Source organism: Hetaerina americana, unplaced genomic scaffold (assembly GCF_022747635.1).
Source record: "Hetaerina americana unplaced genomic scaffold, ioHetAmer1.1.p SCAF_3, whole genome shotgun sequence".
NCBI classification, from domain to species: domain Eukaryota; kingdom Metazoa; phylum Arthropoda; class Insecta; order Odonata; family Calopterygidae; genus Hetaerina; species Hetaerina americana.
This window is the reverse complement of record NW_027286874.1, coordinates 7,014,525-7,033,510: the sequence shown is the minus strand read 5'-3', so window position 1 is coordinate 7,033,510 and position 18,986 is coordinate 7,014,525. Positions and strand designations below refer to the sequence as shown.

General features: G+C 36.6%; 2 protein-coding genes across 6 annotated transcripts in view; one reads left to right on the top strand and one right to left on the bottom strand.

The window, feature by feature from the left end:
* The window catches only part of Cpsf5 (cleavage and polyadenylation specificity factor subunit 5), a 28,292-nt gene extending 27,992 nt beyond the window's left edge, over positions 1-300 (bottom strand). The window contains exon 1 of one of the 2 annotated variants that reach the window (XM_071587115.1): positions 51-300. In XM_071587115.1, coding sequence (XP_071443216.1) covers positions 51-169 — 119 coding nt within the window. In that variant the 5' untranslated portion in view covers positions 170-300. The remainder of the gene's footprint in view (positions 1-50) is intronic. The other variant, XM_071587116.1, reaches the window with a different exon arrangement.
* On the top strand, positions 282-18,219 carry LOC139689962 (protein BANP-like). Of its 4 annotated transcripts, none has more exons than XM_071587110.1 (8): positions 282-356; positions 576-961; positions 1,074-1,253; positions 6,042-6,189; positions 6,271-6,411; positions 7,649-7,765; positions 10,172-10,294; positions 15,916-18,219. In XM_071587110.1, the coding sequence occupies exons 2-8, from the start codon at positions 603-605 to the stop codon at positions 16,264-16,266; spliced, it is 1,419 nt and encodes a 472-aa protein (XP_071443211.1). In that variant the 5' UTR covers positions 282-356; positions 576-602; the 3' UTR covers positions 16,267-18,219. The 4 variants fall into 4 exon arrangements, with proteins under 4 accessions (XP_071443211.1, XP_071443214.1, XP_071443212.1 ...); XM_071587113.1 differs by having other exon boundaries at positions 291-341; XM_071587111.1 differs by lacking the exon at positions 282-356 and adding an exon at positions 366-479.
* Positions 18,220-18,986: the final 767 nt, after the last annotated feature.

Sequence of the window (18,986 nt, the reverse complement as noted above, 5' to 3'; positions counted from 1 at the left end):
CACGAGCGATGTTTCGATTGACAACCATCGAATTAAAATTATCCACTTACAAATTGATTGTCCTATTCAAAGTGATGGATTGGTTTGAAACGAATTTACTGTCAAATCCAATGGGCTGACTAGCTCTTCTGGGCCAGCCACTACCTTTAATTGCAGTAGCCATTTTCATTCACTATTCTGAGTTCTTCAGTATGGAGGACGCCAATTCTTATTGGTTAATATAAGCCATAGTGGCTCAACGGCATTGCCATTGGGCTATATGTTATAGTCACACGAGACGCCATTACATCGTCAAACGCGTGAAACTACGTGACTAGCAGAAGCAAGAGGGGGAATTTAAAGTTAGTTTACTGTTGGTATGACCGATATGTATTAATCAGTCAATATTTGGGTTAATTTTTTTATTAAGAGTGTGTGAGCTAAACTTCCTTTCTATTTAGCGTATCAAATTTTTATATTGCTCCAATCTCGTCCAAAATGTTTGTATTTAACTCTTGTTCAGGAAACTCAAATCGGTTATAGAAGTAAACATGTTATGAACAAGTATTTGAAGTTTTTTCATTCTATTTTTTCAGACACATCGAAAAATTATAGTTTTCAGAATGGAAGAGCGTGAGTTTAAACGCTTCAAAGGGAATAATGCACAGAGTGCTGCCTTGGAGGATTGCAGTAAACAGATAATCGATTTTAAACACACTTTTAGTCAACAGATTTCAAATTTAGTAAATAGAATGTCACAAATTACAACCTGCTGTAATACAGTACTTCAAAGAATAGATGTCATCGAAAATTTGGTGAAGAGTAGTGTAAAATGTGACAATCACAGGCACCCATGTTGTGATGATTTAATCAAGAGAATACAAGTATTAGAAGATTTCATCAAATCAGAATCATTAATAATTAAATCTGATGCCATAAGCCAAGGTGGAGGCATAAAAGATTTGCATGGAACCACTGGCGGGTATGTATTTGGGTGCAAGATGTCTGGGCATCGTTTAAATGTTGAATTGTGTTGTTGTTTCGTACATTTTGTACATGACGGATGGATCAGGGTATTTAATTATTTTTTATAGAATGGCTTCGCCAGTTGTTATTGTAAGAAATAGCAAGCCTCCTCAAGTCAGTGCCTCTGTCACTCTGGACTCGTCCATGCAAGTTATAACGCTTAATTCTGAAGCAGACTATCCAGAAGGGTCATGGTTAGGTGATGAGTCGAATCCGGAATGCAGGGTTAGAAGCCCTATTAGCCCAGCGTAAGTGAAATTTAATTTAAAATGTCCTGAAAATGTGTTCTTGGATTTTCATTTTGTTACACTTCCTTTGCATAAAAATATTTTATTTTTTCTGTTGAACACTTAAATTGGTACGTCATAAGCCTGTTTTGTTGCAACCTATGAGTTAATTTTATTTGCTTGTTGCATACTTCCGTTTAATTTACTTACCGTCATTTTGTTGCTTTTGCCGGTTTGTCCCATGAATAATGTGATAAATTGAAGGTCATTACATGGAACACCTACCAACAAGTATTTGTTCCCTCATCTGGCATAGAAAATGGCTACCTTTATTACAAGCTACTGCCTCAAAAAGAAACCCTATATTTTTTGGTGATGTGAAAAATAGAAGAGTTTCAATGAAATTGTTGTTTCACACGTGTTAGAGGTTTGGTTTCACACCAATCTTATTGCTGTGTTTTGATGTGGATCAAAAGATGCATGAATATCTAATTTTATTAACAGAATAGAAACTCTTTTTGAGATTTTGAATGAAAAGTAAGCAAACCCTCGAGATTTCGCTGTCGATTTTCCCTAAATATTCTACCTAAGTTGAACTAACCACTATTGCCAGCTTTTGTAACATGGTTACTGCAATTAAGGGTACCATTTGAGTAAATGCTTTGCTAGATTTTATGAGCAAAAGCTTGTCTATTGTATGTAATTTCAAGTACTCTCACTCAAACATTTGCACTGTCATTGCTGATCATACGTTAATCATGTAGCACTGACTACTAACTTGTTAGTTTCAGCCACCATGTAATAAGCTCATCTTAAAATAATTTAATACCCTTCTGCACTGGTTTGATATACTTTTTTCATCTGTGTTTTGGGTGGATTGTGATATATATGCCAGACTACAGTGTAGAAGCTCAAAAATTCTTACACATTTTTACATTTCATTACTCCATTGGGAAAAATTTATGCTCCCAATTCTATGACAAATCAATTTCCGTGAGACAAAATGGCATACAAATAGTGTAAACATGAAAAGAGCAACATAATGTATGTATCACATCAAATGGTCAAAGTTAATGGTTAAAAAATAAGCAATGGTGAAAGACTCCAGGATACTGTTGCAAATGCCAAAATAATGCATATAAGAGTAGATTGGAGGAGTAGCGGCAACTTATTGGAATGAAATAATTACTTATTGGAAACTTGTAAAAAAATCAGACAGTACAGGTAAGAGTAGTAGAAGGAAGAGTCATGACGGGCAGTGATAGTTCATTCATACATGGGGTGGATACTCAGAAATAGGGTACACATATAAATAAGATATAGGGTAGCCAATTATCTCCAATACTTTTCAGCACAAATGTATGTTGAGGATATATTAAGGGTGGCATTGGAAGGGCTTGAGCTGGGAATAAAAGCTTGAGGCTTGATGATTAAATTAGGTTTGTAGATTAAGCAATAGTGAGTCAGGGTAGCCAAGGAATTTGTATTATTAGTAAGTGCTTTCCTGGAATAAATAGATATTAGATGAGGATTAACCGAAAGAAAATTAAGGTAATGAGATTCCCACGAAGTGGGAATGTGGAAGGGTACCCCTGTTTCATTCCTCTTCCTAACACTCACTCCTGACTCTCCATTCACTGCATGCACCTAAGCAGTCTGCGATACCATAATTCCCAACCCAGAAAATGCACTATTTTAACTCCAAAAAGTACTCGATAATCAGTCTGGATCTTATGGGCTGATGGTATATGGGTATGACTTTGTCCCATAAGTTGCCAGCCATTTTGTTGGAAAAATACCTACCAACAAGTATTTGTTCCCTCATCTGGCATAGAAAATGGTTACCTCTATTACAAATGTTAGTAATGATACTGTTTTGAGCTAGTAGTATGCAATACAGTTTTAAAATGTCCTTTAAAGTACTTCCTTAAAAAATTCCCAAATAAATCGATTACCGAATAAAATAGAATGTAGTGGTGAGGTGAAAGAAAGAGAAAAAACAACTTTGCACTTCCACACACTTTTTTAATATAACACTGAATGTAGTGCATTAAGGTACATCTCTCGTATGGTGCTGCTGCAAAACTTATAAGCATTGGGCTGTTGGGATGCAGGCAATCTGCTTATATATCCACATGATTAACTCGGGAGTAGATGGTACAGGTTGCGGTGAAGTGGTCTACTCCCATTTTTGGTAATACATTTGTTCATTCTACCCAATTTACTCTTATCAAGCACCTCATTAAAATCTATAAAACAAACAATATCTCCTGATTGTATTCTTTGCTTCTCTCTATAAGTAACCTCATTTTTGCTATGGTATCACATGTGCCTTTCATCTTTTTAAACCCAAACCTTTATTTATTTATTCAATGACTTCATAGTCCCCTCCACCACCTAACCTCTCCAAAATACATTAAAGACAATTACAAGTCCTGGGTGGAAGAGAACCCACTTAGGCAGAAATCGAACTCGCTACTGCTTGAGTTGGCAGGCGAGGACGTTACCCCGCTGCCTCAAGGTTGGCATCCATCACTGTTCATCCCCTGAATAATTATTTGCCCTCCATCATCTTGTTGCTGATCCTTAGCTGTGTCCAAAATCAAATTTCTTGTTCTGTAATCCTCACATATGGCTGCTTTTCCCTTTCTTGGGATGGGAACTAACACTGATCCGGCAAAATCTTCAAGCCAAATTTCTCCATTATATTTGCAATTAATTGGTCCATGAAATTTTTACCTCCCAAATGTTCCTAAACCCTTAAGTAGTTTTCAGGCATGTTTTCTATCCACATTAGCCTTCTTTGATTTCAATTCCTTCAATGCCAATTATATCTGGTCACCAAGTAAGCCTGAATCTAATGAAATGGGCATCAGATTATTTAACAAACTACCCAAAAGTATCAAGGATACACAGGGAACTGCCGTATTCAGGCATAAACTAAAAAGATATCTACAACGCAATATGTTTTACTCGGTTGATGAATATCTCAACAATATTCCCGACCAGTAAGTTCATACTTTTAGTTTCTAGCAATGGTAATGGTCTGATTCATGTTTGTGATCAATGATTTTTCTGAATTTGATATTGTATGTGCATGTTACAGCCGATGTTCATGGGTTTGTACCAAACACTTATGTAACTATGAGCATCTATTCTTTTATGTATCTTAACTGAGCCTGTGTCTTTGCTCCTCATTGACGTGCCTTATATCATGTACATACTTCACCCACCTGGTATTTTTGTATTGTGATCTCTGGGCAAATAAAAAGTAATAATAATAATAATAATTATCATCTATGTCATATTCTCTACGTCTAATTTCGCTGGTCAAATTTTCTTTGCCGTATAGCTCCTTCAGGGGTCATGGTAGTCAAGGGGTAGAGCGTTGGACTACTGACTGGAGGGCCCTGGTTCGATTTCCAGGCAAGCCTCTCTGGGCACCTGTAGCTCCACCTAAGCTATCCGATTTTTTGGGTACCAGATCTTCCTGGGAAACCATAACCAGCACAGGGAAAGGAACTGGCCCTCCTACCCTGATGTGTGAATTTCGTACACTGTCAGGCTTAGTACTGGGTGAACTCTGCTATCGCCTACCAAACCAACCTTTGGGTTGATTACTGTGTTTATGGTTTTTTTCTGACTCCATATTCCTTCCATTTCTATTGAATCTTTACTGATTTATTAATCAATTTTCTGGAATAATCTTTGATAGTGTGCACAAATTTTCCCGTCTTCACTCCATGCAGTGCTTTCACCTTCCTTCAGAGAGTGCAAATTCCCCCTTCCCTTGTTTTCCTTATTCTTAAACTGGCTTCCACCGCACTTCTCTCACCTAATTGATTTCCCGATTCAGTTTATTACTTAGCTGTTTGTTTATATTTCTGCCTAATTCTGTGTTTACATTCTTCCATTCCTATCTGTTGCCTATTTTCTCCTCATATCATCTTGATATGTTCCCATTCTCTCTCTGGCCGCACTCACAAATGTTTTACTGCCTCCCGCAACCCCTTTATTTTCATTCCATTTAAGGTTACATTCAATTTCCTCATCTGTGATTCCCATTTTATTCAATCAAATCTGCTGTTCCACTTTGTAAACACTAAATTATGAACTGATATTTATCTGAATCTCCAGGCATTCCCCATCTACGCATATGTTCGTGTTTAATCCAATTGTTAATTATGATGAAACACTGTCTCCTGCAGAACTCCATTACATTCTCTCTGTGGTCATTCCTTTCTCATAAACCATAGTTCCTAGCCTCATGAACTTCTCTCCCTTCCCCAACCACTGCATTCATAACTCCCATAGCTGTCCAATGTTTCCTTCCAGGAGCATTCAGAATTTTTTTTCCATAATCGATTGTACGAGTGCTGTTAAGAAAATTCAGATTATCATAGCTAACAACACCAGATAAAATGAAATTATTCATCCAAACAGCCTGAGAGCCTCACAAAGGCACATTATTATTACATACCAAGGTTTTAATAACTTCAACAAACTGCCGTGAAAGAAAAAGTTTAAATTTTGAGTAAATGATATTTTAGGAAAAAAACATTTTATAATATCAATAAATATGTGGAATAAAACATTATTTAATAATTTTGATTTTGTCATGAACATTGATGTAATACATATTATATCATATGTATTGAATCAATGTTCATATCATTTGTGCATTGCATAAAGTATTTGTGCTTTGTTTTTATGGAATGTATTTTGTATTTTGTTTCCCTTTTCAGGGCTCAATTTAAGATTCCTATGGGCAATAACTATTATTATTGATGTTTCAAATTCTTTCTACAGGGATTTGCTACACATAAACACATTTTGTCATACACCAGAAAAAATGGCTCTCACACTACTAGACTATTTATTTCCCCGAGAGGTTTTAGCTGTGTCGAATTTATCAGGGAAAGGGAAGCATGGAAAGAAACAACTGGACCCTCTAATGGTTGGTATGATTTCATTTGTTAATGATTACATTCAATGTATAATCACCTCATCTCTTGTAGAATAATTATTATTCTTTCAGATTTATGGAGTACAATGTCACCTACTTTATAAATTTCACATAAATGACAGAGATTGGTATAGAATTAAGCAAAATATGGATTCCAAATGCCGGACTGCTTGGAGGAAGAAACTGAAAGGCTTACCTCTGGGTGGTTTTAAGGTCAGTTTGATTTAATATGGTTGTACCATTTTTCAAAATGAATAAAGTATTAGTAGTTTAGCCTAATTTTTTAGAAAATATATGTGAAGACTTCTTAAATCATTTCGTTAATGTGGTGTAAGGTGTCAGGGTGTGTGGTTAGATGAATATAAGAAATGTAGCAATATTCAGTCTGGATTCATCTTAAACATCCCTTAAATTGTAGAATGATGATGATGATACTTCAACTATGTTTCTGTTTTCACTTTTGTAGGCTATGGGCTAACTCATGTGTCTTAAATTTGTGCAATTTATGTTACAAATCAGAAATGGGTAAAGTGAACGTTGTAGTCTTGGAATTAACCCTAATATTTCATTTTCACTCTTTAAGATTTATGATAAGAAAAATGTTTGCATTGCATTTTTAGGAAGTGCACTACTCGTATGGCATGCAGATTAATCTTCTCATTTGCTCGTTAGTCCTTTATAAATAGAAGAATGCTTGTCCACTGTGGATAGAAGAAAAAAAGAAGGAATCATCTTCTTAAAAACTCTCCTACAGAAGGGGATCAGAATGCTGCAGTGGCTAGTGTACTGGCTTCCCAACCAAATGGCCCAGGTTTCTGGAGAAACTCCTGGAGACGGCAGATCTTTTTCAGTGAGATCCTGATCCCTATTGTAGGTTCTTTGTGGAGAGCACTTTAAGTGATTATGCCGTCCATCGGATGGGACGTTAAACTGCAAACCCCTAAGCACTTTCCGTTGACAGTTGGCTAATGCTGATGCTGGGTTACTCTCCACCCTTCCTCTGTTCCCATTCATCCCTAATGACACCAATGACCTCAATTTTCAGTTTCCTCCCCTGATATAACTACTACAATTTTTATAAAGAATCAAGGGAAAATATATACACCGTGTTTGATAATCAGGGAAAGTGGTGCATATAACTGTTGAAAAAACTATCAGCTCTAGGATTATCAATTTATTTGGTGGAAGTATCATTGTTCTTCTCTCACTGTGGCATTAAAATTTTTAATTTAACTTAGTGGCTGAATTTTTAAGTTATAATAGACACCTTTACTATGAAATTAACTTAGAAACAGTATAAGAAGTTTTTATTGTAAGTGCTAATACCAGTTTTGCTCAAGATAGGTAGCTACTTTAATTATTTTGTATAGTTTGTTTCTCATTTTGTTCACCTATTGCTTAGGTTCAAGCATTTTAAAAATTGTTATTAAAAAATAAATATCTATTGCAGAACTCATCTTCTCATGAGAACCAAATCCACAAAGTAATTGCTGAGGATGGAGAGTCTCTAATTGTCACACCAGGGTCTTTGGTGGGTGATACTATTGTTGAAGAGTTGGATGCACAAGTAAGTTGATGCGCCTTTCAAGTATCTGATTTGTATCTTTGTGTATAATAGAGTACTACTGTTTCTTCTGAGGAAGGCGGAGCTAAATTCCATCGAAATTATTAAGAAATGTCATGTGAGTGCTCTTTTTATGTGTTCTTATATTGTTTGTTGCTGTCCAAGTTTTTTATTCCATACTTCTGTGTTACTTTGACGAAATCATCGGGGATCGAGATGGTGCGGGGGCTAACGTACTGGCTTCCCACCCAGAGGGTGCGGGTTCAAATCCCGGCGGTGTTGAATATTTTTCAGAGGTATCTCGATCCCTCCTTGAGGTGCTTTGTGGGGGGCACTTTGAGTGAGTACGCCATCCGTCAGATGGGATGTTAAGCTGCCGACCCCTTGGCACCTTTCGTAAAGAGTAGGCTAATGCCGATGCCGGGTTTCTCTCCACCCTTCATCCTTTCCTATCCATCCCCTATGGTGCAAATGACCTCAGTTGTCGGTCGCCTCCCCTAAAAACTACTACTACTACCACTACTACAAAATCATCTTAATTATATATTCAAATGTATAAGATACTTCAGTGATAATTTGGTAAATTTTATCAACCCAATAGAATGTGTATCACAAAAGGATTACTTGTATGGAGTATATTCATAAATTTATTCATATTTAAGAGACATTAAATGTGTATTTCCAATGTAGAAGTATGCATTATATAGAATTGGCAGAAAGTGAAACAGGCATTGGGATAATCACCGTAAATCTTCAACATGTCACCAGTTTATGAAGGAAGGGGAGAGAAATCTATTCAAGATATTGCAGATGCTGATTGGAGAAATGATCTTAATGATGGGAAATAATGTTTTTATGGTAATTTTAGTAAAGGAATCTGTTATTTGGGAATCTTGAGAATAACCCAAAGTTACACTATCTACAGTGGAGGTTGAATTTATTTTCAATGAAGGAAACTGTAAAGGAGCCGTTTTGGCTAAAGGGTCTCTGTTAGATGAAGTGAGTTTGTGCCAATCTCTTACATACTTGTGACAGACAATCAAGGGGTAATTTGCTTATCAAAAAGTAAGAGTGGCTTCAGAAAGAATAAAGCATGTCATGATTGATTTTTATTATTTCCGGAAGTGAGTACAGCATAGGAAGGTAGCTCCCAAGTGTTCCTACTGAAGAAAAAGTTGCTGACCTTGTCATGAAACCTCTGCCTGGTTCAAGAACCAAGAAACTTTCTTACAAATCAGGGCTTGTAATAATGAGATGCATTTATGAGGGGTAGCCCATGCTCAAAAAAATGTTTTCATGTGACCATTTTACTTGAGATTTTCGTAAGATAGAAACTAGTACATAACATTTACTTTAATGCAGGTGGCTATCATGTTTAGAAATCATGTAGTTATGACATTACTCCCAAATGTCATCATTTATGCAGTGTTTGTGCATTGAATATTTGAAGATCCAACCGTCTGTGTGCATAATAATGGCTTTAACTCAAATTGGAAAGTTTCCCTTCAATATAATGAATTTAATCTGGAAAGTTGGAAGGGTGAGGCCTTTGAAGTGGAAAGGTAGAAAACTGGGTGTGTATTGCATGTAGGAAATGTTCGTATTTTTTTTGTGAATAGAGGTGTACTTTGTACTGAGTGTATTTCCTAATCTGAAAATTACAGGAAGATACCTCATTTTTATGATACAGGCCATATGAAAAAAAATTTATTTGCATTTCCTCTTCACATTTTTTATTTAAGTGGGGCAAGCCTTACTGATTATGTATAAAATGCATTCCACCATTCCTCACAAGTAATACATGCCATAGGTATCTCATATCCGGAAAACTTCAGACCAAGTGATTTCTGGATTTAGGGTGATCAACGGGAGAAAATCAGGGCCATAGGGCAAACCTGCATTTCTATTAAAAGATATGCACACATAGCAAGGCTAGTTTTAATTGAAATTTCTTATGTTTTCAAATTAAAAAATTTTTAGTTGTCTGCCAATGCTCGTTACTGCTTAATAATCACATAATGAGTGTTGCGACATTGGAATGATATTGTAGTAGAGTTTAACAACTCAAATCATCTCTTTTGTCTTTACCTGAATCCTTGTTTTTTTCTATGTATGGCATTGTATGGGCTAATTTCTCATGCTTATTTTTATTTCTTGGAGATAAGAAAATCGCAAGGTGAAGTTTTCTTTTTCTGAACACTTCAGTTCTCCTCAAGCATTACATAATTTGTGTTGTACAAATTTTGCAATTCCTGGATTTTTGGGGTCTAGTACTGAATTAACACATAACATTTATGCATTTGAAACATCCGAAGAAAATATAAGGTGAGGCTTAGCAATTATGTAGTGTGTATGATTGTTGTTTTAAGTTATTTCATGTGCTGTCTTTTTGTATGACATTTTTAATAGGCATTTCAAGTAATCCATACGCCTCAAGGTGATATAAAAGTTCTCCATGCTACTCCTGAGCAGATAGTGAGAATACAAGAGAGTCATCACATTCAAGTTTTTACTGGTGATCAAATTTTGCCGGTAAGTATGCTAAACACTTTATAATTAATTTACTGTTAAAATACATGCTGGAGAGATAGCAGTATTCTTCTATGAAATTCATAGTCATAAATCAAATTTAAAAACTAATGAGTATATTGCAGAAAATAGGAATAGATTGGAGGGAAAGGAGGCTAATCCGCAACCTGTACATGTCTCAGACTGCTCAGGTGCGGGTGGGAAACGGGGAGTCAGGATGGGCAGTGTTAGGAAGGGGTGTAAGGCAGGGTTGCCCATTATCACCGTTGCTGTTCAACCTGTATGCAGAGGAAATGATCAAAGAGGCATGGGAAGAACTCGAGGTAGGAATGAAAGTGGGCGGGGAATTCGTAAAATCAGTTAGGTTTGCTGATGACCAAGCCTTAGTTTGTCAGTCAGCCAAGGGGCTGCAAGCATTGCTGAGTGAATTGGAAATTCAGTGCGATAGGTATGGGATGAGAATCAATATTAAGAAAACAAAGGTTATGCGATTTTCTAGGAAGAAAAAGGCCAAGCTTAACATTAAAATAGGAGGGCAAAAACTAGAGCAGGTAGAGCAGTTTAAGTATCTCGGTAGTGTTTTGGACCAACACAGTCAAAGTAGTAGGGACGTAAGGAGAAGAATTGCGCTAGGCAAAGAGGCTTTCACAAGCAGGAGGGAGTTGATGACGGGGACTCTGAGTAAGGATGTTAAGAAAAGACTCGTAAAAACTTTGATATGGAGTGTAGCTATGTACGGTGCGGAAACGTGGTCATTGAAGCAGGAGGATAGACGTAGACTGGAGGCTTTTGAAATGTGGGTGTGGAGAAGAATGGAGAAGGTGAAATGGACAGAGAAGAAAACAAATGAGGAAGTACTTGGTATGGTGGGCGAAGAGAGGGGTTTGTTGGGAGAAATCCTGTGGAGGCAGGAAAAGTGGATGAAGGGGGTATTGACCGGCAGTGGGATGTTGAAGACTGTGATAGAGGGTAGAATGTTGGGCAAAAGAGGAAAGGGAAGGAACAGGATAGGGATGTTGGACGGGATGAAGGGAGGAGGAAGAAAGTACTCAGAGATGAAGAGGGACCTGATATAGAGTAGGATGATGGATTTTGTGTTTTGTTAGGAGTAATAAAATATTTGTTTGGTAGTTGTGTCCATCCATAAACCTACCTTAAACGGTAGATTACCTTTAAAAAAAAAAAAATCAAATTTCTCTCTCATTAGAGAGAGGAGAAACTTGGGAACCTCCTTAGCTGATTGTGAAATCCAACGTATTGTTCTGTTGTCCTTGTATATCGCTGCATTTCCCTGTTTTGGTATGGGAAATAACCCTGCTTTGACAAAATTCTCCAGCCGAGTTTCTACTCACATTCAAGGTCTGTCCAAAAAGTATCACGAATTTTGAATTTCCATGGGTTATATATATTTGATTTTCAATTTTTTTGTGACGTTATGTTGGTACTTATGTCTCTCACTTATGGCGAAAAGATCGGCCATAGTGAATGATCTATTAATTTTTGACAGCTGTTTTGCTGGGATGTGTTTTGGCTTTTCTTCGATTTTTGCCTGTTCCAAAAAATGGATCAAAGAATTTGTATTAAATTTTGTGTGAAAAATGAAATTAAGTGTGCTGACGCATTCCGAATGTTTACTGTGGCATATGGAGAAGCTACCTTGGACAGAAGCAACGTTTATTGGTGGTACAAAATATTCTCAGAGGGTCGAGAAGATATGAACGACTAAGAGCGTGCCAGATGCTCGAGCACGTCAAAAACAGATGAAAACATTGATGAAGTGAAGAAAATAGTATTGGCCAATCATCGAATCGCCATTAGAGAAGTTGCTGAGGACCTAAACATATCGATTGCCTTGTGCTATTCAATTTTTACCAATGATTTGGGCATGATGCGGGTCGCTGCAAAATTCGTACCAAAATTGCTCAATTTCGACCAAAAATAGCAATGCATTAACATTGCTAATGAGGTGTTGGACCCTGTCAGTGAAGACCAAAATTTGCTCCTCGCAAATGGGTCATAACTGGTGATAAATCATGGGTGTTTATGGTTATGAGGTGGAAACTAAAGCTTAATCATCCTAATGGTAGCTGTAGCACGAGCCAAGACCGAAAAAAGCGCACCAAGTTCAGTCGAATGTGAAAGTTTGGCTTACAGTTTTCTTCGATTGCAGGGGCGTGGTGCATCTTGGGCAGTTCTTGCCACAGAGTAGAACAGTAAGTATGGAATATTACTTGCAAGTTAAACGCAATTTGCGCGAAGCAATCCAGAACAAATGCCTGGATTTTTGGAAGGACAAAAATTGGCTTTCGCACCATGACAATGCTCCTGCTCACACTTTGTTACTTGTGCACGGATTTTTGGCCAAAAAGAACACACCAATGATGCCACAGCCACCGTTTCACCAGACCTGGCCCCCAGTGTCTTTTTCTTGTTCCCTAAACATAAGAGACCCATGAAAGGATGACGCTATGCTATGATAGACGAGATAAAAACCGCATCGAAGGAGGAGCTGAACAAGATCACAAAAAATTATTTTTTGAAGTGCTTTGAGGATTGGGAAAAACATTGGCACAAGCATATAATAATATCTAATGGAGATTACTTTGAAGAGAACAAAATAGATATTCATGAATAAATAAATAATATTTGAAAAAATAAAAAAGTCTTGATACTTTTTGAACAGACCTCGTATATACAAATGCTGATAAATATGAAGTTACTGAAGCATGATAGTTGGCACATTTGCAAAAGGGGAAACCAGAATAATAATGCCTGTATAATTGGGTTTTCGATCATTAATATTTTATTTTTTGAGTAATGTTTCCAAGTTTGCATTTATTTCTTGTGAAGCAAATTGGTTTCCTCTCCTTCAGTAAAAATATCGGTGATGTAATCCTCAAGTATGTCACTAAGTTTATCCTGCTGTGGGTGGGGAATTCACTCTGGTGCAAAAATCCAACATCCATACAATCCAAGGTTTCCTTGTCATTATTTTACTTACTATTCCTATAGTTTCATTTGTGGCTTTCATTATCCATCTCTTGATGTGTTCCCATTTTTCTCTTATAGTACCCTGTTCCCTTGAGTTGCTCATGATTTTCTGTACAGCCTGCTTTTACTCCTTCATTATCATTCCCGTTAATGCTTCAAAATTCCATTTCCTTAACAGACTTCCCTGTTTTATCTATTTTAATCAGACACTACACTTCATCATCACTAAATTATGGTCAGATCACATACCCCTCCATGGAAACTGCACAAGTTGGTCATGCTATTCCCAAGTCTGTGTGAAACCATGAATTAGTCTAGCTGATATCTTTTTTAATTACTGGGTATTTTCCATGTACACCTTTGCCTGTTGTGTTGTCTAAATCAAATGTTTCATTATGTGTCATGAAATTGAATAGCCTGATTCGCGATTAATTATTATCCATTTCATGTTTTCTATTTTTATCAGGTATTAGGTTTATTTTCAAGTCATATTCATAGCATTGATACTTATGTTAATGAAATAACTACAGTAGGAAAAGTAGGAATTGAAATATAGTATTCCTAAATGCATCCCTGAAGATGCTTCAAAGGCCATGCTCCCTTTAGAAAACAGCAACAGGTGCATATAGTTGGCAGCCAATTGATGCCTAATGAATTCACACAACTTTCAAGATGGCTTTTCCCTTACAAAGAGAGCATTTTAGGCACCTATTAGGCAAATTAAGGAATGAATATATTATCATTTTAATAAATGAAAAAGAAACACTTTGTTCCAATCCACCACTTTATTACAGGTACGACTAGTTTCGACGCTACGGCGTCATCCTCAGGTCTGAGGATGACGCCGTAGCGTCGAAACTAGTCGTACCTGTAATAAAGTGGTGGATTGGAACAAAGTGTTTCTTTTTCATTTATTAAAATGAACTTCCACAAAGTTGAGGCTGAAACTATTGAACTAATTATTATCATTACTGGTATTTTATCGTTTGGTTAGTTTTTGGATGGACACATCCTATACAATTGTACTAAAATACATTTAATTACCCTATTCTAACAAAAAGCACCACCTGAAGTCTGGCATTACCGTAAAACCCTCTTCAATTCCGCATACCTCCTTCCTCACTTCATTCCGTCTAGCATCCTGTTCTATTCCTATCTATGTCCTATTCCTTCCCCTTTCTTGTTTGCTCAACATTCCCCCCTCTATCACTGTCCTTCAACATCCCATTGACAGTCTAAACACCCTGAATCCATCTTTTTTTGCCTCCTTTTGATTCCTCCCAAAAATCCCCTCTCCTCCCACACCACACGTAGCTCTTCCTCATTTCTTTTCCTTTCAGTCCACTTAACCGTTACCATCCTTCTCTACGCCCAGATCTCAAAGCCTCCAATCTATGTCTATCTTCCTACTCAATCACCATGTTTCCAAGCCATGCAAAACTGCGCTCCAAATTAGAGGTTTGACTAGCCTTTTCTTAACATCCTTACTCAGCATTCCTGTCATCAATCATGTCATGCTTGTGAAAACTTCTTTGCTGAATGTAATTCCTCATCTTATGTCCATACAACTTTTTGGTCCAAATCATTTCCAAGATAGGTAAGCTGTTATGCCTGCCCTAGATTTTACCCTTCTATTTTAACATTAGCTTTTCTCTTCCTGTAAAACCATTTTTTTATTTGCTTTTATTCTCATCCCATACCAGTCACACTGATCTTCCATTGCACTCAGCAGAGTTGGGAACCCCTTGGCTGATTGACAAACTAAAGCTTGGTCATCCATAAATCTAACTTATTTTATGAATTAAATTTGCGGATTACCAAGCTTTGGTTTTTTAGTCAGCCAAGTGGTTGCAAGCTCGGCGTAGTGCAATGAAAGATCACGTAGAGATGAATGTGATTATAATTGGAACACAAGTTGGCAAAAAAAATGATGTATTCAAAATAATGTTTTGGCAATAATTAAATACTTCATTCATAACTCTTGGTCTCTGGATATGTTACATTCACAGAAATGGAAGCTGAAGAAACTTAATGAATAACCGATCATAGCACTTTTCCACTTGATAACATTTTAATTTTACGACCGGGTGTCGATGTATTACATCATCATCAGGTAACCAAATGGAGTTGTATGCCGTCTTATATACATTTAAGATTCCGGAAGGAAGATGTTTACACGTCTCCTTTCTCTTCCCCCCCCCCTTTTCCCCCTCAGTCTCCCTCCCTCCCCTCGTTTCCTACCAAGTCCTCTCCCCTCCTTCCGGAATCTTAAATGTATATAAGATGGCACACAACTTCATTTGGTCACCTGATGATGATGTAATACAGCGAAACCCTGTCGTAAAAGAAATATTTTATCAAGTGGAAACTATAAATAAAAGTGCTACAATCAGTTATTCATGACGTTCGACTTCCACCACATCACGCCTGAAGCTACTCAATCTGAAGAAACTTGTTTCAATTATAGGTGAAGTCAAACATGCGTGGATATTGCCATCATTTAATTTGTTTGATTTGATAGTTCAAATCAGTTTCGTGTCTCCTACGTTTCATCTTATGTTTTCAACATATTTTGCTGTAGAAAGGTTAGCATTTATTTGTATCTATTGGAAATATTTCTTCTGGCATTTCAGGTATTGCAGGAGCATGCACAAATATTGTCCACTGAGGGAAATGAAGGATCTGTTAGTTGCAGTGAGGAGACGAGTACTGAAATTAGTTTAGGAGTAGTTGGAGGTGAGCAAGCAACACTTGCAATAGTTGCTGATGCATCCGAGGAAGACGAAGGCACAGTCACTGGCACCATTGGAGCGGAAGAGCTTGCAGATGCCATTAATCAGCACTCTGAAAGGTGTCCCCCTATGGAAGTTACAAGGATATTGAGTGGTCCATGGAGGAATAGAAATGTGGTACATTTAGTGGAGGAAGGAATGGTTGAGGAAGAAAAAACCGGATTAAATGGGCAGATAATTCTTGGAGAATGACCAATACAGTGCCAATATGTGATGCTTTCATCTGCAGCTCCCCTCACTGAAGTCCAACAGCTCAAGTGGAAGGCATAAATGTTTCTTAAGCAGCCACAACATTTGCTGTGATGATGCAGACGTGCTTTTAAAGTTAAAATGCTGCAACGCAGCAAGCAATGTGTGGTTTGCAGTGAGTCTTCTCTTATTTCTTGAGTTGATTGTTTCAGTATTAGCTTATGCTGGGCGTTAATTTGGCTGTTTGATTCGTCATGCATTAGCCAACTTCATGAGTTTGTTTTATTGTAGATGTGAATTTTGTCATGTGCAGTGCATTTACAGGAAACAGCCTTTTGCTGAGCCCTATATGATGGCTGTGTGCTTCATTTAATAGAGCAATTATTGCCAATTGTGAAGTTTAAAGAGTTCTGTTCTCATAATGTCAAGTAATTTCAAATTAGTTGTTTTTTGAGATATTTTTTGTGCATCTAAGAATCATTGGAATTTCTCATGCACTTTCTTGGAACTCTTTGTACATACTCATAGGTAGAGTATAACAACTAACAATTTGTGACGTACAGTGGCTGCTCACAAATTGCTATTTGAACTGATCCATATCCTTTGCAGTTACTGCTGACAGTGATGTCGCTAATAATGCTAGCTCTATTGTTAGCAATTTTGATTTTCCTCATTTAAAAGTAATGTCAAGTAGTTTTTTTGTCAAAAAGATTGTACCCATTGGCATGAAGTTGCAATGCAATTTGCATTGTCCATTGGCATACAAGCACAGATGCAGTCAAAGTCGTCATCTAATGTCATTTTAAATTCCATTAGTCAGCATGGTGAGTCCCTCCATCATTAAAAACTAGAATTATCACAAATCCTCTAAACATGCAATAAATATCATATCACAAATAGCCAGATGTCATAAGTGGCCAAAGATCCTTATGTTTTCATTCAAGTGATTATTGAATGAAAGTGCTTCCTGCTCTCAATTTAGGAATAGTGAACAGGTCATATTGACTTGATGTATCATAAATTGAAAAGTATTGAATAATTCTAAGGAAATCGTATACCTTTAGTTGTTTTGTATCAGATGCCCTACTTTAATGAAAGCTGTTATTACTTGATAGAGTAATTCACCCTAACATTGAAAAGGAATGCACAATTAAAATTAAATCATCAATTGGTGTCTTCTATAACTTCCAATTTTTTTCATGGTAATAAGGTGCCTATGCAGACCCTTTCATAGGAAATCATTTAATATGTTCCATTATTTTCAATTTAGTATGACTATAATTCCAGTAGGACTTATAATTTAAGTCAACATTGGTAAAATTTTCACATTTCTTTTAGGATTCTGGGTTGATGGGCTGAATATTTATGTACCCATTAGCAAATTTGGAAACTTATCATCATGATTGATGTGCAACAAGGTTTCTATTCCTGGTACCAATTCAAACAACTAAATCAAATGCATATAATTAATTGGCCAAATAAAGAATTCATTCAATGCAGTCTTGTGATTTTTATGTAGATCTTATTTGCTCCAGTAAAAAGATAATCTCAGGTGTCCCCTAATTTATCCATGACAGTAGCAAGTATGCTGTTTACTTCCGCAGCCTTACATTAATGACTGTGAAAACAATATAGGCAACACAGAGGAAGATGTTGAACAGAAGAATAACATTGGGGAAGACTATAAGTTGTTTTAATTTTAATGACTATTTATAAGCAGCATTGACTCTGGTTACAAACTCAATGGCCACTAAAAAAACAGCATTTAGGTCTTCATGAAACTTTAGTACCTACTTAATGCCAATGGAAATAGTCAAGTAAAAATAGATACCTACTTTAGAAAGTACAATGCCTCAAGAATTCATACTTAATGACCAACATTGTTATTGAAAAGAATATTTGTTCTTCATCAATAATGTTAGCCTATTAACTCCTGGAACTACCTGTACTTTTAACACTTTCAGTCTACTTTATTAAAAAAGTGGTGTCCGTGAATCTTCATGACATTAATTTCAGTTATTTAAACCTTTCACTATTTCAGAGTATTTCATTTGAATTATTATTCTCCAATTTAAAATGGATTTATAACTGTTACCTTGAATAATGTGCCTGAATGTGATCAAGCAGTTGTACCCACCACGGTAGTGCTGCTCTTCAACGTCAAGGGACAGGTAAGAAGGTAATGGATAAGTTTGGGGAAAGGAGAGAAAGAACAAGATGAGAACGCATATCATCAGAATATAGGGAGTTGTGACCACCTAACCAAATATATGTCGCGAGAGTTACAGTATATAGCATTAAATTACTTGATATGGTATATACAATGTCGATTGTGTGAAAAGCATCAAGTGAATCGTCATAAAAAATATTGTCTAATAGGTTCAAATAGAAATGAATTTTCCTGAGCCTCGTTGATGGTGATTAAATATTAATCAAATAACTGCATGGACAGACAAAGTAAGGAATGAGGAAGTATATTTGTAGAAGAGGGTAGAACTCTACGGCAAAGAAGAAATAGATGAATTGGACGAAATGAATTGATTAGGAATAAAGTAGAAGGGAAGATTCCACGAGGAAGACCAAGAGACAAGTTCACAGGACAAATTAAGAAGGACGTAAAACAGAGTAAGCATCAAGGATTGCGGGAATTGACATTAAATAGAGTAGGATGGAGGGCTGCAGTAAACCAATCCTTGGATTGAAATACTGATTATGATAACTGC